Consider the following 24397-nt stretch of genomic DNA (forward strand, 5'->3'; position numbering starts at 1 on the left):
GGAGCTCCAGGACCTGGGGACACTGGCTCCCCTTGGGGATGGCTGGGTGGGGGATGCCGGTGTAGTGACAGCCCTCTCTTGGCAGGAGTGTGGTCCTCTGGAGTCAGAGGCCATGGTGATGGGTGTCCTGAACGAGGCCTTTGATGTCTTGGTGCTGAAGTTTGGAGTCCAGAAGCGCATCTACTGCAATGTAAGTACCTCACCAGTGTGAGATAGTGCCAACGCCGCCTCACCAGAGAGGGCTGCAGCAGCCTGGCATCATCGGAAGCAGTGGCTGTCCTGGTGCCCTTCTGTGCCAGCCCTGCAGCCAGCAGAGTTGTGCCCCATCCCAGCTAGCCAGAGGGCAGGGAGCCTTCACAGGGTTTGCCCTCCATCCCTCAGTCCTGGGCAGGCATGAGCGACTGGGGGGGGGTCTGGAGCAGCCCAGTCTCTGAGGACCAGCTTCTCCCTGCTACATGCTGGGGGTGATCTAGTCTAGGTAAAAGGGAATAAAGACAAATTCAGGGGGACAGAGATCAACGTGGAGCTGAAGTGAGGAAAGGGAGCGAGGCTGGTTTTCATTTCATTTAATCAGACGGTATATCTGGGGCTGTGACAGCACCATGGTAGGCCAGCACCTGCGGTTAGTGACAGCATCTTCTCTTAATAACCTGGTTATATGGCTGGCAATGACATCTTTAAACAGGACATATAGCATGATATATGGGCTGTTTGTGTATCACAGCAGCCCCTGATTTACGTGCTAGGCTCAGGCTCACGGGCTGCTGCATCCCGGTTGTTAAAGAGCTGCAGAGGCAGCATGCCGGGCAAAACCAGTGTTGTCTCCATCTGTAGGCAAAGTGGAGGGGGAGAACTGAGTGGGGGGATGTTGTCAGTGCCACAGGCTGTTCCCAACACTCTCCCTGCCTGCAGGCGCTGCCCTTGCTGGGCTTCCACTTCCAGAAGGTAGGGAGGAAGCCAGAGCTGACACTCATGTGGGAGCCAGAGAAGCCAGAGGAAGAATCTGTGCCCCAGGTAAGACCCCTCAGCATGGGCTCACAACACCATGAGGCTGGTGTAGAGGCTGTGTGCAATGTGTGGATCCCAGGATCTCCACAGGGACAGGTCCAGGAGGCAGGACTGCCTCGCAGGCTGTCAGGTCCTGCTGTTCCTCTGTGTCCCCTCCCCAGCAAGCCCGACCTCAGCCTCAACCGCCTCTGCCATCCAGCCCTGCTCCATCCCATCGCTGCCCCCACATCTGACCCCTCCACGGCCTTCAGACTCTGCCCTGCCTGCTGTGTGCCCTGCCTCCCAATTCAGTTTCCTCCAGGATTGAATTAACATGCTGTTTACTTCCTTCTTCCAGATCATCAATTAAGATGTTAACTAAGATCAGGCAGCGCCTGTCTAGACCCTTCCCCCCACCCTGGCATTCCTTGCCCCCTCACTGGCACGGCTGTTCCTTCGGGTTTCCATCCCCGTGACAGGGTTGAGACCCAATTAGGAGAAATTTTTTAAGTCAGACTTCCTGAGATGCAGTGTCAAATGGTTTAACATCATCTAGAAATCTCTCTCTTGTGTCCCTGTCATCTATTAACTTGGTAACTCAATCAAAGGGAGCAATCGCATTTGTCTGGCTTGATTAAGTGGTGCTTCTTTGCCAACTTTTGTCTGGCATTGCTATAAAATCACAGCTGTGTTGACTGCTGTGATCCCTGCCTGCTGCCTGGGTGGCTACTGGAGGGCTGAATCCCAGCCTCTCCCTGCACCACTCTGAGGGCTCTGCACTTGAACCCCATTTCCAACCAAGCCCAGCACAACCCATCCTTGTCCACCTAGGGCTGGATGAAAAGGACTCCTGACACAAGGCTGGGCTGACGCTCCCGGCTGGTATGATGCATGTCCTGGGGAGTCCTTTTCTTCCCAGGGGGGATATTGTGGTCAGAACCAGCCGAGCTCCCCAGCTGCTACAGGCATTTCTGCAGGCCTCCCTCACTTTGAAGCTGAGCTTTCCTTTCTCAGCTTGGCTCAGAGAATCCCCCTGGACATGGCCTGAAGTGGCCTCAGTTCCTCCTTTCCTACAGGAGCGGGTATCACTTACACCCTAGCAGGGACCCGCATGAAAAATGATGCCCCAGCATGAGCAGGGCCCATTTTGGTTAAGCAAACACTCAGCGGTAGAGGAAACTCTTCCACAAACCCTCCACACCTCCTAAGAAAACACCAGAGCCCTCCCCTGGGGGCAGGCTCTGAGCTGTCCTCTGGGCCAGCAGATCCCCAGGTTGATAAATCTCCAGCCGCAGGATGAGCCGGATCCCCAGGAGCGTGCTGAACCTCTGCAGATGTCACCTGGACACCCCACAGCACCAAGAACCCTCAGCTTCCAGCCTGGCCCCAGCACTTGGCCTCTGCTTCCCAGTTTGGCTCAGCCTGGGCAGGCAGCGGGGATGTCAGGGAAGGCTGTTTGCGGGAAGCTGTGCAGGGGTCTGGGCTGGCTGGCCCTGCCACGAAGGGGAGGTGGTGCCACCATCTCCCCTGAGCGCCAGGAGATGATGGCCAGGACCTCAGTGAACGTTACTCAGGGCTTGAGTATGAAGTGAATCTGACTCAGGGGATTTGATGTGAAATTGTGCTGTTCCCCAGCAGTTCAACAAAGAGATGAAAAGACGTTCAGCAAAGAGGTGAAAAAGGGAGAGCCCTGATAATCCCCATTTGAATCCCCCAGACGTGGGGGGCTGCCTCATGGCCACTACCCCCTGCTCTCCTGCCAGCTGGAGCAGGCAGGGGGCTGGTGCTAGGTAGCCAGCAGCTATCTGGACAGCTGTCTGCAAAAGGATTTCCCTGCTGTTTTCTCCTCGCTGGCCAGTTTGATACGTTTAAGTCTCAATGAGATTTTCCTGCTCCGAATGATTAATCTGGAGCGGCCGGTGCTGGATGAGCTGGGAAGGGTTTGACAAGGTTACACCGGTGGCTCTGTGCCCGCTCCTCCTGTGGGCCAGCCCTGAGCAGATGGCCCCATCAAGTCCTGCTGCAGTGCAGGGCTTGGGGACGGGCTCTGGCAAGAGAAGTCCCCAAATGCCTGGCCATGGCCCCAGGGCAGCCCCTTCCCAGTGTCCCAGCCAGCCTGTTATCCGTGCCTCGATGCTTTACGCTTCTAATCTGCAAAATTGCACAAAGAGATGAAGTCAGAGGACCAGGGAGGTGGCAGCAGGCAGCAGCGCATTCCTGAACAGGAGGGATTAATTTTCTGGGGTCTTTATTCCCTTGCATCACTCTCATCCATCGTGCTTGCTTCCCAGGTCTCCTCTCACTGGGGTAGCATGGGGGGGTCATTCCCTCCTTGCGGGATGCTGAAAAATGCTCAGCGTCATGTGGAAAACCCTTCTCGCTGCAGCTCACCATTGGCACTTGGCCAAGTTGCTTCATTAAGGGATGATGTGTGTTCTCCAGCTGGAGAAAGGAAGACACGGGCAGGCTTTAGGGGAGGTTGGGACCCAAAGCCAAGGGCAATCACCCACACTTCTTCCCAGACTGTGTGGAGAACAAGACTAGGGCTTGATCAGGCTGGAATAAGTGAGGATGTTTTGGGTGACTTATTTAGATCAGTTTGAGTTCCCTGGCTGGCTTTGTGTCCAGCCCCAGCCCCAGGAGCACCCTGGACCCCAGAAGAACTATCTGAAGCTGTCCTGCCCCGTTCCCTGGCTCCCGATGGGTGCTGCAGTGGAGACAGCAAAAGCCAGCACAGCTCTAAGCATATCCTGGTGTGATGCCAAGCTACCTGAAAAACCCTCTTCTCTCCATCTTTCTCTTCCTCGCTGAAGGTGATCACCATTTTCACACTGGTGGAGGTCATGCTGACGTCGGATGGTGTCCCACTTAAGTACAGTGCCCTGCTCAAGAGACCGAGCTCGGAGAAGTGAGCGCCCTGGGCTGTGCCTGCTCCCCGCTGCTGACGCTTGCTCACCTCCCAGGCCCTGCACTGGCACCCGCTGGGGATGGAGTGGACCCACAGGGAGTTTGGGGTTTTGAGTTTTAAAACAAATGCCGTTTTATTTCTGGTTTGGATTTTAACTCTGGCTGGGAGTGGGGCTCAGGGCTTGAGCCTGCCCCAGGCAGAGCATTTCTACTCTCAGATATTTTTAGCTTGATGCTTTCTTTTTCTTTTTTTTTAAGGCAGTGGTGTCCATCCCCAGCCATCTCAGGTGTCCGTGGTAAGGGCCAAGTGGGGACACGTGTCCCTGGGAGCGGGGAGGGGCTGGCTCCACCGTCCCAGGTGGGATGTGGTAGGATGCAGTGGGATGCGGCTGTGGGGCCATGCAGGAGGGTTTCTTGCAGGGTTGTGTGTCATGTAATAAAAGACGGGTCAGCAGGCGAGTAGGGGGCTCACGCAGCTTTTATTTTGTCTCCTGTGCGTTCCCCCAGCTGGGAATCCCAGCAATAACTCATCTCCCAGGCAGCCCCATTCTTCCCCTGCCTGCTGCTTCCTGGGCATTGTGAAATCCAAGTGGCCTCGCTGCCTCCCCCAGCCCCAGGATGTGCTCAGCCGGAGGCCGTGAGGGATCGGTGGACGTGGGCTCCTGGCTGCTGCTCTGGTGGCTAATTCCTCAGTCTGAGCCTTCACCAGGAGTCACCAGGTGGCTGCTCCAGCCCCTCACACCCTGACCTCTAGCCTAACCTCTCTCAGGGACCCTGCAGCACATGTGTTGCTTCTCCCTGCTGCTCAAGAGAGCAGCCAGCCCCTCGCAGACTGACCAGCCCCTCTGCAGTCTCCAGGTACCTCTGCCTTGCTCCCTGTCCCCATGTCCCCTAACCACGCTGTGCAGGGCGTCTCCGGGGGCACGGGCTGCTCCGGCAGCCTCCATTTCATCACCCCTATGGGGACGGAAGGTCACGAGTGGCGGCTGGTGGAGGGATTGACATCTGGAGAGAAGGAGTGAATCCATTGTGCCAGGCAGGGAGGGGGCCCTGCTTCACTCTGCGTCACCAGTGGTGACAGGTTTGGCCCTGGCACAGACATATCTGCCCTTTGCAGGAGCCAGGAGCTGGCCAAACCCAGGCTGCCTGGCTCAGGGTGGGGGACTGGGCCCTGGGATGAGTCAGGGCTGGGTACAACACACTCCCCAGGAGCTGGTGAGCCGTGAAAGCCATCAGGGTCACCTGCAGTCCCCAGGGGTTGTGTTGCTGGCAGCATCCTTCCAGGTGGCCTGGTGCAACCACACGTGGACATCACCTCGGACGTGGGAGAGGGTGGGAGCAGCCTGTTCCTCCCTGGGTCTCCTGCTCCTCGGCGGGTGCTGGTGACACAGGGCTGTTCCCTGCCTGCAGCAGGTACCTTGCTGTGCGAGTGTGCTGGCACGGGCTGCCCCAGTGTGCCCAGCGTGTTGGGCACTGACTGTCCCAGGGCCTGGCAGGCAGCATGTGACTGTGTGACTGTGAGAGAGGCCCTGAGGACACTGACATCAAAGACATTCTCCCACTACCCCTCAGCCCAGTGTCCCCCTCCTCAGGTTTGTCTCAGGGAAAACAAGGCCAATCCAGCCCAGCCCAGCTCAGCCTGTCTGCAAAAACAGCACTTTGCCCTGCGCCCTCCCTGCCGCTCCCCAGAGTCCTGCAGGCAGCCGCCCCTATGAGAGCTGGGGGCCACGAGGTGCCCTGGTCCCCAGGGATGGGCTGGAGGCCCTCGATGGTGGGGGCAGGGATGGCCCCAGTGGGGGCTGGGGGCACTGGGAGGGCCCTGGGCAGGTCTGGAAGATAGTCCCTGAATGTTATCAGCCCATCGTCTCACCCGTGGCGGGGCTCAGCCCTCCGGCAGGACAGGGAAGGGCCATAAAGGGCTGTCACCCCCCACCCTGCCCTGGACACAGGCAGCATTCAGGAAAGGAGCTGGGGTGGGCAGCATGGGGCGGCCACTCTACCCTGGAACCTGCCTTCTCCTTTGCATCCTCGCCGAGCTTGCCGCTGCAGCCTCAGGTGACGGGACGTGTGGGACAGGGAGGGTGGGAGCCCTTGGTGGGGGGCATTGGGCTGGTGCCACTTCCCTGGGGGTGTCTCCGGGGACCCTGTCACCTCCCCATGGGATACGAACAAAGGCAAACCCCTCCTGGCCACCTCAGGGTGGTTTGAGACCCCAATCTTTGAATGGGTTTGTCTCAGCTCCCCCCCAAGGCAGGCCCTGTCCCCATTCCCCCCCAGCCCTGCTGCCCCCTCACCCCCTGGCAGTGGCTTTGGATCAAGTGGCTCAATAGCCACAGCTGGCCATGGTTGCCTGAACATGGCACACTCGCCACAGGGGGCTGATGTTGGGCACCTCATCCCCTCTGCCGAGAGGCACAACAAACTTCCCTGCCAAACTGTGCCTCAGTTTCCCCCTCTACAGATGGGCTCTGCACAATGCTGGCATTGCCAAAGACTGGGCTGATCCCCAAAGGGCTCCTGGCCCCTCTGAGGCGCCCATGGAGGGGACTCAGAGCAGCTAAATTTATCTTGAGTGGAGATGCCCACCTGGGTCTGGGGGGGTTACCCCTGCGGACCTTCAGGGTGCCCAGTCCCCCACACGGCCCCAGCTCTGCTCTTGACTCCAGATGCCGAGAAGACCTCCAGTTACTGGAACAAAGGGGCCAGGAGGAGGCTGGAGTTGGCCCTGGCATTGCAGCCGGCAGCACAGCGGGCCAAAAACATCATCCTCTTCATGGGTGACGGTGAGTCCCCCCACGTCCCAGCCAGGCCCCGCGGTTCTGTGGCTGCACAGCAGCCAAGGGACGTGGCTGGTGAGAAGACGGGGCTGGTGCAGGTCCCCTCCTCCCTGGCCGACCCTGGGCAATGCCTGGGGAGGGCAGGACTGTCCCTGGTCCCGGCCCCTTGCCACCCCACGGCTCTGCCATGCCCACAGGCATGGGGCTGCCCACCGTGTCGGCAGCTCGGATCTACAAGGGGCAGCTGGCCGGTGGCTCGGGCGAGGAGAGTGTCCTGGCCATGGAGACCTTCCCCCACGTGGCCCTGGCCAAGGTGAGTGGGGCAGTGCCGGGTAGGGGGGAGGCCCTGCTGCCCCCGCCCAAAATCCCACTGGCTCCTGCTTGCTTCCAGACCTACACCATCGACCGGCAGGTGCCCGACAGCGCTGGCACGGGCACAGCCTACCTCTGTGGGGTGAAGACCAATGCCAAGACTCTAGGGCTGAGCGGGGCGGCCGTCTACGGCAAATGCCGTACCACCTTTGGCAACGAGGTGGACTCCATCCTGCACCGGGCCAGGCTGGCGGGTATGGGGAGCAGCGGGCAACCCTGTCGGGGAGCCTGGCATGGCATGGCCGTTCCATGCCGTGCAGATCTGGGTGGGCTCCCTGTAAACCCTTGCCCGCACTGCAGGCAAGTCAGTGGGCATCGTGACAACCACGCGGGTGCAGCACGCGTCCCCCGGGGCAGCCTATGCCCACTCGGCCAGCCGGAGCTGGTACGCCGACGCTGACATGCCCAAGGAGGCCTTGCGGGACGGCTGCAAGGACATTGCCTACCAGCTGGTGCACAACACGGACATCAACGTGAGCTGGGAAGTGGGCATGGGATGGGGGGTACACTGGGGACATTGGGAGGGTCTGCTGAGCTCCCCGGCAGGTGATCCTGGGTGGCGGGAGGATGTACATGACCCCCAAGCGGACCCCAGACCCCGAATACCCAGAGGACCCAGCTCAGAACGGCACCAGGAAGGACGGCCTCAACTTGATTGCCGAATGGCTGAGTGCCAAGCAGGTACCGTGCCAGGGAAGAGGGGACGTGACGCCAGGCATGGGGCATGTGCCATTGGCGCTGGCTCTGTTCTCGCTGGCAGGGTGCCCGCTACGTCTGGGACAAGAAGGGCCTGGACGCAGTGAAGGATGACTCTGTGAGCCACCTGATGGGTAAAAGCACCACCTGCACCACCAGCAATGCCTCCTCCTCCTCCCTGCTCCGGGTGTGCTGGCAGGGGCATGAAGCAGCCCCAGCATGGACCCCTCCTACCCTGCTCCCCCAGGTCTCTTCGAGCCAAAGGACATGAAGTACGAGCTGAACCGCAATGCCTCCACGGACCCCTCCATTGTGGAGATGACGGAAAAGGCCATTCGCATCCTGCGCAGGAACCCCAATGGCTTCTTCCTCTTTGTGGAAGATGAGTAGCCCCAAACTGGCAGCATGGCTGGGGCTGGGGTGGGATGAGGGTCCTGGGAGTGGGTGGGCATCCCAGGGGACCAGGGAGAGGGTGATGGTCACGTTCCCCGTGCAGGTGGCAGGATCGACCATGGCCACCACAGTGGCCGGGCCAAGCAGGCGCTGATGGAGGCCGTCATGCTGGACCGGGCGGTGGCGCGGGCAGGTGAACTCACCTCCCCCTCTGACACCTTGACCGTGGTGACAGCTGATCACTCCCATGTCTTCACCTTTGGAGGCAACACGCTGCGTGGCACCTCCATCTTTGGTGGGTGCCAGGAAGGGGCGGCAAACATCCCTGTTCCCAGCTCCCCCTTTTGCTCCTGCCAGAGGCTGAGCTGGCCAAGGCGGGGAGCTGGGGAGAGGTAGCAGGCTGGGATGGGGGTGACAATGTCTTTACCTGTGCCAGGGCTGGCCCCCAAGAAAGCCAAGGACAAGCGAGCCTACACCAGCATCCTCTATGGCAATGGTCCTGGCTACAGCATCCGCTCAGGGGGCCGCCCGGCCGCCAGCCTCCCCGCTGCAGGTAGGAGTCTGATGGGGATGGGGTGGGGGCACAGGGTGGCTGGGAGCAGTGTCCCACGGGCATGGCCACCGGGGTTGTATGGGGTCTTAGTGCCACCACGTTGCTCAGGAGTCACTTGAGCAAGAATCACCTCGACGCCAAGGTGATGGCAGCTGCCCCCCCATCCCTGCAACGGGTAGGGGAGCCTGCTGCCCTCAGCCCCATTTCTCCTGCCCCCCCTGCAGAGGACAAGGACTACCAGCAACAGGCAGCTGTGCCCCTGGAGACGGAGACACACAGCGGGGAGGATGTGGTGGTGCTGGCCCAGGGCCCCATGGCCCACCTCTTCCACGGGGTGCAGGAGCAACACTATATCGCCCATGCCATGGCCTACGCCACCTGCCTCGAGCCCTACGCCACTGAACCCGGGTGCAGGTCAGCCCGAAGGGCCTCCCATGGCACCCAGTACTCCCCGCAACCACTGCTTGCCCTTCTGGCCCTCTGCGTGGCTGCCCATATGGTGGGGGGCTGAGAGACCCCAGCTGAGCCCCACTTCAACCTGGGCTGCCTGGCCCTCCCTGAGCCACCCCATCAAGTGTCTTGGCAGCCAGGTTCCCACTGTGGGCAGGATCAAAGGATGCAATAAAACATGGGCTGTTCGTCTCCATCTGCCATGCGAGGGTTTGCAGCAGTAGTTGTCTTCTAAGGTGCTGCCCTGTGCCTCTGTTTCCCCAGGTGATTGTGGCTCCCAGTGCCCTGCTGGGACCAGCACTGGAGGCATGGGGTGAAGTGGGTGATGAAATGAGGGTTAGGGGAGGCCATGTACCCCTAGCTTTGCCAAGCTGGGGCACAATACATGAAGGCTGGTACCTTCCTGGCAAGGGCTGAGCAAGGAGCAGAGTTTTAGTCCACATCCATGGATTTATTGGTCAAGAAAGCACTGGGCAGAGACCGGGGCTGCTAAGTGCACTAGTGCCCCAGGTGCTCCCGATACCCCTGTTGCTCTGGGTCTGATGCTCAGCGCTGCCTGTGGCACCCTGGGCCAGGGCATCCCCCCTCCTGGCACTGCAATCGGGGCAGACAATGATGCCTGCCAGGCACTACCCATCCTCTTGCCCTCTGCATCTGTTTGTGCTCCAAGTCCGTCCATCCCCCAGCAGCAATAAGGTGATGTGCCGAGGAAGTACCAGCAGCCCAGCCCCATGGCCTTTGTGCCGGTTGCCCAGCAGGACAGCGGGATATCATCTGAAACATGCCAAACCCTCCACACACCCTGCAAGGGCTGATCCTGGTCCAAAGTCCCTCCCCAGAGCTTCTAGAGTCACAGACACTGTCAGCGGCACTGGGCTACTGGATCTCACCATGCAGCTCCTGGTGCCCCTCACCCTCTGTCTGGGCCTCTGGGTAGGGCTCAGCACTGCTGCCATCCCAGGTGGGGACACGGATGGGGATGGGTGCCTGGCTGGCTGCAGTGGGTGCCTGGGGAGTTGCAGGCAAGGCACCAGCCTGGGTTTGGGGAGGGGACCAGGGGCTGCCCAGATCTGCAAGGGTTAATGGGGGTTACCCCTGATTTTCTGGGGTCCTTGAGCCAGTTTTCCCCCACGGGGCCAGATTCCCGCTTGCTTCTGGGCTGAGGGAGGGTCTGGGGGAAGTGCCTGTAGCCTCCACCCTCCCCCACCATGGACTTGGCTCCATCTCACCTGTCAGATAACTCCCCATCATGTCCGGTTTTGCTGTTCCCCTCCTTCCCTGCCCCAGAACCCCTGGGCTGGGCAGTGGCTGTAAGCCCACATGGTCTCCCCCCACCCCAAACAGCACCCTGACCCTCTCAGTCCATGTCAGAGCATGGGGATGCCCAGGGAGCAAGAGCCCCTGGGATGCAGGTGCCCCAGGGGTGTGGGTGCCCCAGGGGTGTGGGTGCCCCAGAACTGGGACTGATGGGTGCTACCCTGTCCCAGTGGAGGAGGAGAAGCCATCCTTCTGGAACAAGCAGGCAGCTGCAGCCATTGAGGCCTCCTTCAAGATCCAGCCCAGGACAAACCAAGCCAAAAACCTCATCCTCTTCCTCGGGGACGGTGAGTCCTGCTGGCACCCATGGAGGGCAGGCTGGCATGGCCAGTGCCCCATGGAGCGGCATGTGGGGAGGGCACCTGGTCCAGAGGGTGACTATGAGCCTCTCTCCTCACCCAGGATTTGGGATCTCCACCATCACGGCCACCCGCATCCTAAAGGGGCAGGAGCAGGGGAAGCTGGGCCCTGAGACTCCCCTCGCCCTGGATGCTTTCCCCTACGTGGCTCTCGCCAAGGTAACTCCCCGCCGTGCTGGGCATGGGCCAGGATGACACTGGACATGGGGCCACGGTGACGCCCACGGGGCTGCTGGCACAGAAGCACCCCAGGGATGCACGTATGGGGTGCAAGGGGTCCCTGCCATCCCACACTTGTCCTTGGGTGAGCAAATGAATGTAGCAAGGGGTGCTGGGCGGGGAGAGCACCTATTGGGTGCCTCTGCCAACCATCCCCTGCCCTGAGCCTGGTGCGTGTCCTTGGCAGACATACAACGTGGACCGGCAGGTCCCTGACAGCGCGGGGACAGCCACAGCCTACCTCTGTGGGGTGAAGGGCAACTACCAGACAGTGGGACTGAGCGCAGCCGCCCGCCACTCACAGTGCAACACCACGACAGGCAACGAGGTGATCTCAGTGCTGGAGCGAGCCCGCAAAGCCGGTAAAAGAGGGCACAGGGCTGGGGGGGACCCCATGGGGTCAAGGGGTGTCACACTGGGGGCTCTCCCCCACGAGCATCCTAGGGCTTGATGGTGGGGGACCCCATGTCACCCTTTGTGGGGCCTGATGGGTGGGGGGGTGGCAGGAAAGGCAGTGGGCATCGTGACCACGACGCGGGTGCAGCACGCATCGCCCTCGGGGACCTACGCCCACGTGGTGAACCGCAATTGGTACGCGGATGCCAGCATGCCCACGGATGCCCTCAACCAGGGCTGCAAGGACATCGCCTGGCAGCTGGTCCACAACGTCGACATCAACGTGAGTACCTGTGCTTGGGAAGGGGGGAGGAGGGGCAGACCCCCCCCAGGCACCCCCACTAACACTGCACCGGTCTCATCCCCTCCAGGTGATCCTGGGGGGTGGTCGGAAATACATGACCCCCGTGGGGACACTGGACCCTGAGTATCCCACCTATGACACGGCGAAGGGGATACGCAATGACGGGAATAACCTCATCAACATATGGCTGGAGTCACGGAGGGTGGGTGACGCTGTGGGGACAGTCCTCTGCCCACTACCCCCAGGCATGGGGCTGGGCGCCCACTAACCCTCTGTGGGATTTGCCCGCAGGGTGCCCGGTATGTCTGGAACAGGACAGAGATGCTGGCTGCTGCCATCGACCCTAGTGTGAATTATTTGATGGGTAACAAATGTCCCGTGTGCCAGGACCTGACAGCCAGCGGGACACATGCAGGCACTGAGGCTGTTCCCAACACGTCCCCTCCCAGGTCTCTTCGAACCCTCGGACATGAAGTACAACCTAGTGCGTAACACCACCCTGGACCCATCTCTCACAGAGATGATGGAGGCAGCCATCACCATCCTGAGCAGGAACTCCAACGGCTTCTACCTCTTCGTGGAAGATAAGTTGGGGCCGGTGCCCCTGGGGTGGGCAAGAGGGGGGTCCCACATCCCAAGGTGGAGGTAAGAGTTGGGGGTGCTGCCATCAATCCCTAGCCCACCGCGGGTGCCCGTCTGCAGGCGGCAGGATCGACCATGGCCACCACGATGGTGCAGCCCATAAGGCGCTGACAGAGGCGGTGGAGTTCGACCGGGCCATCGAGCGGGCGGGTGCCCTGACAGACGAGGCACAGACCCTCACCGTTGTCACCGCTGACCACTCGCACGTCTTCTCCTTCGGTGGCTATACCCTGCGCGGCTCCTCCATCTTCGGTAGGGCTCTGCCTGGCCACCGAGAATGGGGCACAGCCCTGTGCTGGACGCTGTCAGCTCCAGGGCACCCTGGCTGTGGCCGGAGGGGTAATACGGGGGTTTCTTGGCTGATCCCCACCCTCCATCACCCTCTCCCCAGGTCTGGCCCCCAGCAAAGCCTCTGACAAAAAGAACTACACATCCATCCTCTATGGGAACGGTCCAGGCTACCCAGGCACCAACAGGACTGACGTGGATGATGACACAGCCAGTGAGGGCACAGGGACCATGGCTGGGTGGTGGATGGGGCTGGGGGCCACCGCTGCCTGCCTCACCCCTTTCTCCCCCCTCCCCAGAGCAGTACGACTACTTGCAGCAAGCAGCCGTACCCCTCAGCTCAGAGACCCACGGCGGCGAGGATGTGGCCATCCTGGCCAAGGGCCCCATGGCCCACCTCTTCCATGGGGTGCAGGAGCAGACCTATGTGGCCCACACCATGGCCTACGCCGCCTGCCTCGAGCCCTACACTGCCTGTCGCCAGCGGGGCTCTGCCCCCAGCACCCATGCCACCCCTCTGGCCCTGCTCCTGCCCACCCTTCTCCTGCCCCTCTTCCACTGACCCCATGGCCCACGGGTGCTGCCGGACCCATGTCCCCCGCTCCCAATGGCTGTGGCACCCGGAGGTGGGTGGCAGTTTTTTGGAGCATCCCTGGCCTGGATGCAGCAGCTGCGGGGCACCAACTCACAGGCATGGGGCGGGCCCTACGCCACCCATATGGGGTGCTCAGTGTTTAATAAATGTGGGGTGTGAGGCTTGTGGGGCAGGTGTGTTGGCAGTGTGTAGGTGCCCGTGCTGTACAGGCAGGGCTGGGGGTGCTGCCTGCTGCTGCCCATCCCACGGCCCCTTGCACCCACCTGGCATATCCAGTGCTTTATTGACCAGAAACAGCAGCGAAAAATACAGCAGGTGTCCGTGTCCCCGCGTTCCCAGGGCAGGCTGGCATCACCCAGCCCCAGGCTCTGCCGGCTCTGCCCACCCACTGGCAGGGCTGATGCGGGGACAGGACGGGGCTGGCATGGGGGATTACAGGGAGGGCAGCAGGCAGGGGGAGGCTTCTGGTGTGGGGCAGCCCCACAGTGTCTCTTGTTCACTCTCCCTGCCTCGACTGGTGCTGGGATGAATGTGGTAGGGCTGGGTGAAGAAATTGGGGTGGTGGACAGAAGAGGAGGTACATGGGTGCCTGGGTGTGCCCTCATTCGTCTGTGGGGACTCAGGGCCCCCCCAGTGCACAGGGCAAGGGGTAAGAAGGGGATGGGCAGGAGGCAGCTGCCTCCGGGCAGGAGCTCATACCCACCCCAAGTGTCTCCCCACTGCCTCCACCCCTCCAGTGCGTACCTGTCTTTGGGGGGGTGATCCCCTGTATCACTAGGGGGTGCCCCCTTTGCCTGGAGAGTAGGAGGGGGAGATGGGTAGAGGTGGGGAGCAGGCACAGGGTGGCACTTGGGCAAGGATGAGGATGGGGGGTGCCAGCCTGCCAGGGAGGGAATCGGCCTCACCACACCGAACACTTGTGCGCTGGGTTCATGGGTGAGTTCTTGGGGCAGTGGAAAACCCGTCCGAACTCCTCAAACTGCGAGACGCTGCCCAGGACCCTGCCGAGAGAGGAGGGGGGCAAGTCAGAGCTGTGCACCTCCTTCCCCACCACCACTGCTGCCATGCACCCCACTTGGGACACCTGCTCACCCCATCTCCTGCCCCAGGATGCCCACCCAAAACCTTCTGGTGCCAGCATCCCAAAGGGTGTCCACCCCACTTTGCCATGGGGAAGGCTGGCACCCACCATACCCCCCCCATTTCGGGGCCAGCCAGTACCTGTAGTGCTCCGGGGCATGCTTGTCCGTCAGCACCTGCAGGTAGATGGACTGGGATCGCCGCTTGATGCACCAGTTCTGCAGGGAAAAAGGGTTCCCATGGGTGAGCCGGATGGGTCACCCCGGGTCCTGGCACCCACCAGGGCATGACGGCCCTTCTGGCTGTTGAGGAACTGGGACAGCAATGCCCTGGTTGTGCTTGTTATTGTAGGTCTCCTGGGAGCCTGTGTGTGTGGTATAGATGGGTTGGGAGAGCATAGAGCCATGTTTGTTATTGCAGGGTCTCCCGGGGTTGTGAGCTGCCTGGCTGTAGGGTCTCCTAGAAGTTTGGGGTCATGTGCATTTGTTACTGTGGGGTCTCTGGAGGTGACGGGGGACACACATGTTTGTTATTGAGGGGTTCCCAGGAGCAGCAGGGCAGTGCAGGATGCTCCTTATATGGCTGAGCCCCATACCCTGAGCCCAAGACCTGCTGATGCAGCCAAGCCTGGCTCCTGGCCATGAGCACCAGGTCCCCCGGGGCTCTCGCCCTGTCCCTCAGGGCCACCAGCCCCACACATGGTGACACCCCCCACCCCCCCCGCCCCGCCCCAGTATGTGCCACATGTGGGAAGGGCAGGGACTCACCTGGGCAAAGGCGATGAAGAAGAGCTGGTCATGTGTGTACTTCAGGTGGTGCAGTGGGTGCTCGGGGCCGTGTTCCCGCACCCACTTCTGGTAGGCCTGGAGAACAAGGGGTGCCCTCAGCATGGCCTGGGCAACCTCCAAACCTGCCCCGAACCCCAGCAGGAACCAGCAAGCAGGATCATGCCTACTTCCTGCTGCAGGGCACAAGGTGGGTCTTGGGGCGGGGGGGGGGGCAGTCTCCTGCCCACCCGATGGGATGGCATCAGCAGCTGCCCCATGGCCCTGTCAGAGCCCTGGAACCCCAGGGTGGGGGGACACTTACGTAGTAGGCGAGTTTGAGCCCCCCCATGTCAGCAATGTTCTCCCCCAGTGTGTGTTTGCCATTCACCTGCCAAGAGAGGAGAGACGATGTGGTAAGCAGAGATGCCCCCCCCCAAGGCAGGCAGCCCCCACTCCCCACCCTGGCACCGAGACTCTGCTTCAGTTGCCCCCACCCAGTGCCCTGAAGAATTTCCCAACTGAACTGAGGTGTGATGAGTTGTTGGGTCTCAGGGCTGGGCAAGGCAGAGCCATGCTCTCCTGCAGGCACCCAACCCTAGCGACAGAGCAGAGGGACCCTGTTGCAAGGTAGCATGTGCCAGGGCATTGCCTGACAGGTGTGTGTGGGGGGGTCTCACCCGCTGGTTGTAGACAGTGAAGTTGTCATAGAGGTTGACGATACACTGCGCCTTCTTCAGGAACTTGCTGTATGACCGCTCCGTCCACCAGTGCACCAGGTTCCCGTGCCGGTCATACTGTCCCCCTGCCGAGACACCCGCCACCACCAGTAGTCCCAAGAGACCCAGGCGTCCTGCCTGGCTGCCCCCAGCCCACCCATCTCCCCCCTGGCATAGGGCTGTGGGGGGTCTCTCACCCCAGTCATCGTAGCCGTGGGTCAGCTCATGCCCAATGATGGTGCCAATCCCACCATAATTCAGCGACCTGTTGGATGGGGAGCAGAGGTGAGAGGGTAGAGTGCACAGTGCTGGCAGGGATGGAGGTGACTCCAGGACCTGGCACCCCCTTACCCTGCCTGGCACCCCCTGGCCATGCCCCAGCCCCACACTCACTGTGGGAACTCGGGGTCGTAGAGGGTGGGCTGCAGGATGCCAGCGGGGAACACTGGGGACACAGGAGAGAATTGCAGTTGGGGGGGTCGCCCTGCCCTGTACCCACCCACAGCGTCACCTGGCGCCAGGGGACCCTGCACCATGGCCCCCACCCCAGACCCTCCCTGCACCTTCCCCCAAACCCTGGGGGAATGAGCAATGCCTCACCCATCTGGTTCTTGTTGGGCAGGTAGTAGGCATTCAGTGCCTGGGGAGGCAGCAGCCACCTGCGAGGAGAGACAGCGGTGCCAGGCTGTGGGGGCACCAGGGGGGCATGGAAATGCCAACCCTTGGACAGCTGGGGGGGACAGGGGGGCATTCCTGGCTTGCCCTTTGCCCTCCTGCCTGCACCCTGGGGGGTGCAACCAGGCATGGGCACAGGGGGCATTGGTGGGGCCATGCTGTGCCCCCCATGCCCGCTCCCCCCCAGGGAAAGGGGATACCCACGCAGACTTGTCCACCTCCTGCCGGATCTTCTTCACCGAGAGCCTGATGCTGAAGGCGATGCTGTTGAGGATGTTCTTGAAGTAGGTCTTCTCATCCACCTCAAACTGGTGGGGCACAGCCATGTCAGGGGGGATGCCAGCCCCAAATGCCAGCCCCACGATTGTGGGGAGCAGGGCTAGGGTGTCCTCCCACCCCCATGAGCCTTGGGGTCAGAGGCTCAGAGGGTTGTAGCTGTAGGCTGGATGTGGCATGAGTGTGTCCTCATGTCCAATTCTGTGTGCCCACACGGGCAGCTGCATCTCCATCACCTCCATGGGGTCCCCCCCGTGCTGGCACCCCCAGGCCTTGCTGAGGATGGGGTTGAGCTTTGGGGGGTGCAATAGGGAGAAGGAGACATCATCCCAAACCCCAGGGACAGTATGGTACTGCCCATGCGGCTGTGGTTGTGTGAGTGGTGGGCACAATGATCTACCAGGAGGTGGCTTGTTTTGGAGTGGTATCTCCCCATCCTGGTCTCCGCAGACCCTGAGGCAGATGTGCGGACCATCTCCCCTCTCCATGTGCCCACACCCCCAAGTGGCCCTGGGCCACCCCTTGCCTCATACTCCTTGTCAATGGCCTCTGGCTTCAGTAGGAAATCAGGGTACCCGATCATCACCATCATGTACCGGAGCTGTAGGCAAAACGAGTGGTGGGGTCAGGCCCCAATCCCACGTGCCCCTGGGATGTGGTGGGAACAAAGACCTCTGCCTTCATCCAGGCTAGGAGCCACTACCTTGGCCCTGGCCGCTCTCCGTGTCTCCTCATCCATCCAGTCCAGTTCATCCAGGCGCTGATCCAAGATGTATTTGATGTCCTCCACCAGCTGTTGCACCTATGATGGGTCATGGCGGGCGCTGGCATGGTGTTCTCACCACCCGTCACTCCACCAGACAGCCCTCAGTGGGGTGCTGGGTGGTGGTAGGCACCTTGGTAAGGCGACAGGAGGGACACGGTGGCTTCATGCCCACAGGCAGCATCACCTACCTTGGCTTTGCTGGCAGAGGAGAAGTGCTCCTCAACAAAGAGGGCACCCAGGGCCATGCCGAAGTGCTTATTGGCCTGGCTCAGGCAGATCTTGCCAGGCTCAAGCTGCTTCTCGTTGCCCTCCATCTCCTTGGAGAGCTCGTGGATGGCGTCGCGGAAAGGGGTGGAGAGGTGCTCACTCAGCACCACCACGATGCGCCACAGCATGTAGTTGTGAAGAATCCTGGTGATGGGGGCCAAGATCAGGCCCCCCCACTGGGCACATCCCAGGCACATAGGGAGGGTGAGGAGCATATGCCAGGGTGGAGACACCCCTGCTCAGGGACCAGGCAGGCCATGAGGGTGGCCGTGGCCTGTGGGGACACAGGGATGGGCTGGCACGGTGTCCCTCCCTGCTGTGTGCTGAGTCTGGTGACCTCTAGCATGGAGGGGCTCAGTGGATGGCTGGGCACAACCAGGGTGCTGCTAGGCTCAAGGCAGTGCCTTCTCCCAGGAGCTTTCCCAGGGTCCCTGTGCCCAGCCTGGCCTCCCCAGGATGGCAGGGGGACCAGCTGCAGCCGCCCTGTGCCCACCTCCATTGCCAACCCCCTACCAGGCTGGGGAAGGTGCCGGGGGCACAGGGTGTGCCAGCCCCCCTCACCTGCTGGGCGTCACGCGGATGAGGTCGGACACCTTGTGCATGTAGTCGGTGGCCAGCAGCACCACCTCCTCCTCCTCCGAGAAGTTGTCGTGGAAGATGCGGTCCAGCAAGCGCTTCCACTTGAGCTGCCAGGGTGGGCACCATCAGGGGGGCGCAGGGACCCCCCTCCATGCTACCGTGGAGGGAACCCCCTCCAGGTTTTCCATCCTCCCACCACCCCTCCCCACCCAGAAAAGTGGAGGGTGGATTCATCACCCTCAAGTGAACTTATCTGGGGGGGCAGTGAGGGCCTGGAGCAGGAGGACAGAGACAAGTGTGGGGCACAGGGCAGATGGGGGAAGTGGGGTGCCAGGCTGGGTGCCGGCGGTACTCACCGTGGGGGTGATGCGCTGCAGCTCGCCCAGGGTCACTTTGTGGTACATGCTGCTGACGTCCCTCCGCACGTCATCGTACTCGGACACTGTGATCTGCATGGGGTGGGCACAGTTGTCACCATCCCGCCGCCCGCTGTGGGGGTGGCACAGGGACGGGGCACAGGGACGGGAAAAGAGGGGTTACTGACCCACATCCCTCCTTGCTCCCTGTCCTGAGAACTCTCTGCTGCCAGTGAGACGTGAGGGCTGGTCATGGGGTCTGCATGGAGTTGGGGTACCCGAGTGCTGGGCACCAGGGTCCCCCAGGGCTGAGACTGAGGTCCCCAAAAGCTGGGTGTGGAGTCCTCAAGGGCCTGGAGTGGGTTGACAAGGACTGGACATGGGGATCCCCAAGGTCTGGGGTGGTTGTCCCTAGGGCTGGGACTCAGGTTTCCCAAGATGTTGGGTCTGGGGTCCCTGAAGATCTGCCATGGGGTCCTCAAGGGGCTGGGAACCCCAAGGGCCAGGCATGAAGGTTCCCAAGGGCTGGGCGTGGAGGTTCCTAAGGGAATTGGGATGGCGTCCCTTAGGATCATGCATGGAGGTCCCCAAAGATCTGCAACTGATCTTGATCTGTTCAAGGGCTGGGCAGGGGCACCCCAAAGTCCAGGGTGGGCATCCCCCTCACATTGGCGAGGTGCTGCTCCAGCTGCAGGATCTCCTGGGCCTTCTGCTCCACATGCTCGGCCCCCAGGAGGGTGAGCAGCCGCTCCATGAACACCCGGTACGCAGCCAGGATCTGTGCCGAGGGAAGGGATACTGAGTGCCACCCCGCACTGCCCTGTGGGCGCCCCAGCCCCTGGCACTGTTGACAGTGGAGTGCCCACTGTCTGCCACTCCATACTGGGTGCTGGTCCCTCTCCTGGTGTCCCCATGGCATCAGTGTGGCCACCCCCTCACCTTCTCGCTCTCCTCATCCTGCCCCAGGTAGAGGGTCCGTTCAGGCAGAGTCAGTCCATCCTGGTCGATCTGGGGGAAGAGATGGGGGCACCGGCTGAGCAGAGGCAGGGGGGGCTGTGCTGGGCAAGGCACCCCTCAGCTTCCCCCAGACTACAGGGTGCCCCTGGTGACTGGGAGCCATGGGGTGGCAGTGCGATGGGACAGCCCCAGGCATGGGCAGATCCTGTGCCTCAGTTTCCCTCCTGCTAGAGGGTGCTGGAGCTGCAGGGGGCAGCGTGCTATGGGCTGGGAGTGCTGAGCAGAGGGCAGGCACCTGCTCTGTGGCCTGACTCCTGCCTGGCACACAGGCTGCCCCATAGCCTGCCCCATGGTGGCCCCACAGCTGGCCCTGCTCCTGTGATGCAGCCTGTCCCATGGGGAGTCGCAGGGATGAGCCAGGCTGCATGGACACCCCCACCCTTACAGACAGAGCCCGGCACCCTCACCCCCTGCTATCCTGTAGCCACAAACACAGCCTCTAACACACACACACACACACACGTGAACACTCTTGCACATACGTGTATACATCCACACACATCTGTAACTCACCCCTCATGACACACACCTATGCATGCTCACCCCTCCTTACACACCTACGCACTCACCATCTATTTTACCCCCCATGCACACACAAACACACACACACACTGACACATACCCTCCCCTTTTCTCTCTGGCTCACCCCCCCCGTGTCCCCCCCCGCAGCCCCCCCTCCAAGCGCACAGCCGCAGCTCTGCCCCACACACCCACAGGCACCCCCAGCCTTTCTCCACCCTTCCCCCATCACACCCCCCCTCTTTGGTTTCCCACAAAGACACTGCCACACGGACGGCCCTCACACACCCACACCCCCCCCCAGCCTCCTCACCACCACCCCCCCTCCGCCACACTCACACCTATCGCACACCCGCCCCCAGTCACACCCGGGCACACACACACAACCAACCAAGCCCTGACACCCAACCCTGCCTGTCACACCCATCTCCCCCCCCCACGCCCACCCTGTCACGCCCCGCGCACAACTGCCCCCCCCACCCCGCTCAGCCCCGCCACCCACCCACCCTTTCCCTGTGACACACGCTCCCTCTAGTGTACACACGCGCGGCCCGTCAGCACGGCCCTGCTCGTCCCCGGCCCCTCACTCACACTCACACTCACACACTCACACTCACACACTCCCACTCAACTCACACACCGCCCCACCCCCCGGCCCCACCATCTCACAGGGACGGGGCAGCTCATCCCGACCACGGTGTCCCCCCAGTGCTCCCACCATCCCCAACACCTCATCCCCACTGTGCCATCACCCTACCCACCCCCCCATGCCCACCATGTCCCTGCCGCGCCCACCCCCACGTTCCCTCCATGCCATTGCTGTGCCCCCACTGCTGTGCCATCCACCCGTGCCCACCACGACGTCCTCACCGTGCCCCCACCGTGCCCCCACCACCACATTCCCACACCCACCAAGGGTGTTTGGGGCTTGGCCACCCAGACAAAGCCCACCCATGCCCCGGTGGCACCACAGGCTGAGGGACGCAGGCTGGCTGGGGTGGGGGAAGGCTGACAAAGCCATGGGCAACTGCCCTGGCATCCTGCCCCGATGCTGTGGGGCCAGCGGGCATCTCCCTGTCACCGCCTGTGTGCAGGTGGCAGCCAGGATGCCAAGGTGAGGGGCTTGGTCGCTGGCGCTCTGGAGACCCTGGTGCCCCGCTGGGCTGTCCCCAGCACCCAGGTGGGCAGCACTACCTCACTCTGTACATGTCCCCCCACCCGCATCCTCCCCCCATCCTGGAGATGCCACCATCACCCCGGAGCAGCCTGACACGGGGGTCCCACCATGGGACAATGGGGGGCCACCAGGGACAGGGGCTGTCCCAGTCTGGCTGCCTGCTGCAGCCAAACCCCCGTACAGGGCAGGCATCCAGTGCCACCATGACAAGGACAGTGTCACCAGGGGGTGTCACCAGCACAAGTGGGTGGCTGGGGGGACAGCCCCAGGGACAGGGTGCCCTCACCCGGATGACGTAGCGGGAGGTGTTCCTCTCGTCCAAGCTGACGGTGAGGGAGAAGAGCACGGCAGCGCTGTAGACCCCCTGCGTCTTGTAGAGCAGCTCGTTGAGGTCCCCGCGGCCCGGGGGGGCATCCCAGCCACCGCACTCCCCGATGACCTCCAGCATGGGCCGCGGGCCCAGCCGGTCAATCTCAGCCCGGTCCAGGCACGAGCGGAAAAACTCCTTGACCTTCCTCTCGGCCGAGGCGGGGGCTCGGCGCCGCACGGGGCGGCTCAGCAGCGCCCGCAGCTTGGCCTCGTTCTGCTCGGCGATGGCCCCGATGGTGCCGTACACCAGCTTGTCCTCGGGAATGCCGTGTCGCCGGAGCCAGCCGCCGCAGGCGAAGGAGTAGAAGTCCTGGCAGGGATCGATGGTGGCGTCCATGTTGGCGCTGAGGAAGCGGGACGCCCGCAGGAAGGCCTTCTTCTCCTGGCACCCCTCCAGGCAGTAGCTGTCCCCTTCAGCCGCCAGGTACTTGAGGACCAACATGCACGTCAAGATGACGCAGAGCCCCGCAGCAAACACCAGCCCCGAGAGCAGGCAGACCTCCCGACGGCTCCAGCGCGGCAGCCCCCCGCGGCGTTTCTTGGCCCCAGTGCCCAGTTGGAGGGCGAAGCCATTGGGCAGGGTGCCGCTCTGGTACTTGCTCACGTACTTCACCTCCTGAAACTCGTCGTAGTGGGCCGTCAATGAGTAGGTCTTCTCCATGGCCGGGGATGGGGCTCCCCGCAGGCAGTGCGGGTGTGAGGGGCTCAGGGCAGGTGGGGGGCAAGCTCAGGTACCCCACGACTCATGCTGGAGCTGCGCCCACCACGGGGAGATGGTGGAGGGTGTCTGGGTGAGGCGGAAAGCTCCTGGAAAAGGCAGAGGAGGTGGTTGAGGGGGGTTTGGGGAGGAGCAAGGAGGGGGGGGTGGGTTGCTTCTTGCCGTCATCGCTGCCTGCATCGCCATTCCTGCCTGTGTGCCCCACTGGTGGCACTGGCACTGGCCCTAGTGCCAGGAGCTCGGTGGCAGCTCTACCCCATGGCTGTCCCCTCTGCCAGCCCTACTGGTGACAGGGCAGGGTCCTGCCTGCGCGACCCCAGGCAGGTTTCAGCCCCTGGCATGGCTCCATCCCACGCCCCCACACACCCCCCACGCCCACCCAGCACACCGGCAAGAGCACCCATGTCAGGTTGATGGCCAGGGTGGTCCATCCTCACCCCGCACCGTGAGACCCCTTCCTGCCCTGAGGGGGCACAGGGCTGCCAGCCCCTCAGGGTGGGGTATGGAGGGGGGTGAGCAGCTTGGGGAAGAGGGGCTTTGGGGAGATTTGGGAGGGGGTAAGGCGTTGGGTTGGGGTGTTGCAGGTTGGGTCAGTTTGTGTGGCCCTGCGTCAGGTTGCATCGCGTTGCGCCGTGGCGCGTGGTGTTGCATTGTGTTGGGTTGGGTCGTGGTGCGCCGTGTTGCATTGCGTTGTGTCCAATTGTGGTGCGGCACGAGATGTGTGTGCAAAGTTAATTCCAGTATCGCGGGGTGGGGGGGGGGGAACCCTGAACCCCGTGGACATCTTTCACAGCATTTCCCCCCCTGCCCCACTGCCACCATCCACCCAACCCTTCTCAGCTGGCTGGTGCCTGATGGGCAGGGGTCCCTGGCAGGGGTGTCATGATGGGGAGGAGGGGGTCTGCCGGTGGGGAAAGGAGGGTGGGGGCATAGATGCGTTGTGGGGGGGCTTCAAAAGGGGACCCCAAGCCTTTCTCGGTGCCGAATGACAACCGGATTTACAGGTGGGGGAAGACAGGCTGGGGACAAAGAGCCGCTCGGGAGGTGGCCAATATCCCCGCGGCGGGTCCCCACCCAACCCCACGGCCCCCGCTCCTTCCGCAACTTGGGCAAAGTTGTGCCCCGGCGCCGCAGCCCGGCGGTGCCCGTGCCGGGAAGCTGCCGCCGCCGGAAAGTTTGCGGGGCCGGCAGCGGGCACGGCGCGGGGCGGCGTGGGGGGGGGACCGGGGGGGCTGCGCGGGATGCTCAGGGGATGCTACTCGGGATGCTGCACAGGATGCTTGGGGGTGCCCGAGGTCCGCTGCCAAGAATTCAGAGGGGATGCTGCCCGGAATGCTCGGAGGATGCTGCCCGGGATGCTCGGGAGATGATCGCCGGGATGCTAGGGAGATGCTCGGGAGGTGCTCGCCGGGATGGTGCCTGTGGGTGCCCGGGGGGGGATGCTCGAGGGTTGCTCGGGGGATGCTCGAGGGTTGCCCGAGGGATGCTCGGGAAGTGCTCCCCGGGATGATGCCCGGGATATTCGGGGGGTGCTGGCCGGCAGGCTCGGGGGGTGCTCCCCGGGCTGCTCGGGGGGGCTGCTCACCGAGGTGCTCGGGGGATGTTCCCCGGGATGCTGCCGGGGATGTCCGCGGGTGTCTGGGGGAGGGGGGGTCGCTCGCCGCTTGCTCACCGAGACACTTGGGGGATGCTCCTGGGATGCTCGGGGGACGCTGCTCAGGATGCTCGGAGGGGATGCTGCCCGGGGTGCTCGGGGGGGTGCTCGGGGGTGCTCACCGGCTTGCTCGGGGGATGTCAGCAGGCTGCCCGGGGCTGCTGGCGGGCCGGCCCGGCGTTGCCCGTCCGGCTGCGCGCCCCGCG

At 62.6% G+C, this 24397-nt stretch overlaps 3 protein-coding genes across 10 annotated transcripts in view; 2 read left to right on the forward strand and 1 right to left on the reverse strand.

The window, feature by feature from the left end:
- DIS3L2 (DIS3 like 3'-5' exoribonuclease 2) overlaps positions 1–4353 on the forward strand; it is a 193088-nt gene extending 188735 nt beyond the window's left edge. For all 3 annotated transcript variants that reach the window (XM_074834087.1, XM_074834088.1, XM_074834089.1), the window contains 3 exons: positions 86–190; positions 913–1014; positions 3801–4353. In XM_074834087.1, the coding sequence (XP_074690188.1) occupies positions 86–190; positions 913–1014; positions 3801–3899 (306 nt within the window). In that variant the 3' untranslated portion in view covers positions 3900–4353. The remainder of the gene's footprint in view (positions 1–85; positions 191–912; positions 1015–3800) is intronic.
- A 1759-nt stretch (positions 4354–6112) lies between these two features.
- Positions 6113–13486, forward strand: LOC141927155 (intestinal-type alkaline phosphatase-like). Of its 6 annotated transcripts, none has more exons than XM_074834090.1 (21): positions 6113–6677; positions 6869–6984; positions 7063–7237; positions 7344–7516; positions 7590–7724; positions 7804–7873; positions 7987–8119; positions 8234–8427; positions 8569–8685; positions 8910–9099; positions 9825–10096; positions 10623–10739; positions 10855–10970; positions 11218–11392; positions 11537–11709; positions 11798–11932; positions 12022–12094; positions 12180–12312; positions 12431–12624; positions 12764–12874; positions 12960–13486. In XM_074834090.1, the coding sequence occupies exons 1-21, from the start codon at positions 6473–6475 to the stop codon at positions 13220–13222; spliced, it is 3270 nt and encodes a 1089-aa protein (XP_074690191.1). In that variant the 5' UTR covers positions 6113–6472; the 3' UTR covers positions 13223–13486. The 6 variants fall into 6 exon arrangements, 5 of the variants coding, with proteins under 5 accessions (XP_074690191.1, XP_074690192.1, XP_074690194.1 ...); XM_074834091.1 differs by having other exon boundaries at positions 9894–10096; XM_074834093.1 differs by lacking the exon at positions 7590–7724.
- A 33-nt stretch (positions 13487–13519) lies between these two features.
- ECEL1 (endothelin converting enzyme like 1) lies at positions 13520–24397 on the reverse strand. Its single transcript, XM_074834569.1, has 18 exons — positions 24314–24397; positions 21737–22626; positions 19677–19745; positions 19405–19515; positions 18738–18830; positions 18364–18488; positions 17724–17946; positions 17473–17571; positions 17296–17370; positions 16698–16801; positions 16419–16477; positions 16212–16263; positions 16016–16083; positions 15780–15904; positions 15425–15490; positions 15103–15198; positions 14477–14553; positions 13520–14256 (listed from the first exon to the last, which is right to left on the reverse strand). Exons 2-18 carry the CDS (start codon positions 22478–22480, stop codon positions 14157–14159), a joined length of 2286 nt encoding a protein of 761 aa, XP_074690670.1. The 5' UTR covers positions 22481–22626; positions 24314–24397; the 3' UTR covers positions 13520–14156.

This window comes from Strix aluco, chromosome 9 (genome assembly GCF_031877795.1).
Source record: "Strix aluco isolate bStrAlu1 chromosome 9, bStrAlu1.hap1, whole genome shotgun sequence".
In the NCBI taxonomy this organism is placed as follows: Eukaryota; Metazoa; Chordata; class Aves; order Strigiformes; family Strigidae; genus Strix; species Strix aluco.

Coding starts and splice junctions, on each gene's coding strand:
- LOC141927155 (XM_074834090.1), top strand. CDS start 6,473: ATGCCCACCTGGGTCTGGGGGGGTTACCCCTGCGGACCTTCAGGGTGC. Junction 7,517..7,589: donor TGCACAACACGGACATCAAC/GTGAGCTGGGAA, acceptor GCTCCCCGGCAG/GTGATCCTGGGTGGCGGGAG. Junction 10,971..11,217: donor CCTACGTGGCTCTCGCCAAG/GTAACTCCCCGC, acceptor TGTCCTTGGCAG/ACATACAACGTGGACCGGCA.
- ECEL1 (XM_074834569.1), bottom strand. CDS start 22,480: ATGGAGAAGACCTACTCATTGACGGCCCACTACGACGAGTTTCAGGAG. Junction 16,478..16,697: donor CAGGAGGTGGACAAGTCTGC/GTGGGTATCCCC, acceptor CTCTCCTCGCAG/GTGGCTGCTGCCTCCCCAGG. Junction 15,491..15,779: donor TCACTGTCTACAACCAGCGG/GTGAGACCCCCC, acceptor CTCTCTTGGCAG/GTGAATGGCAAACACACACT.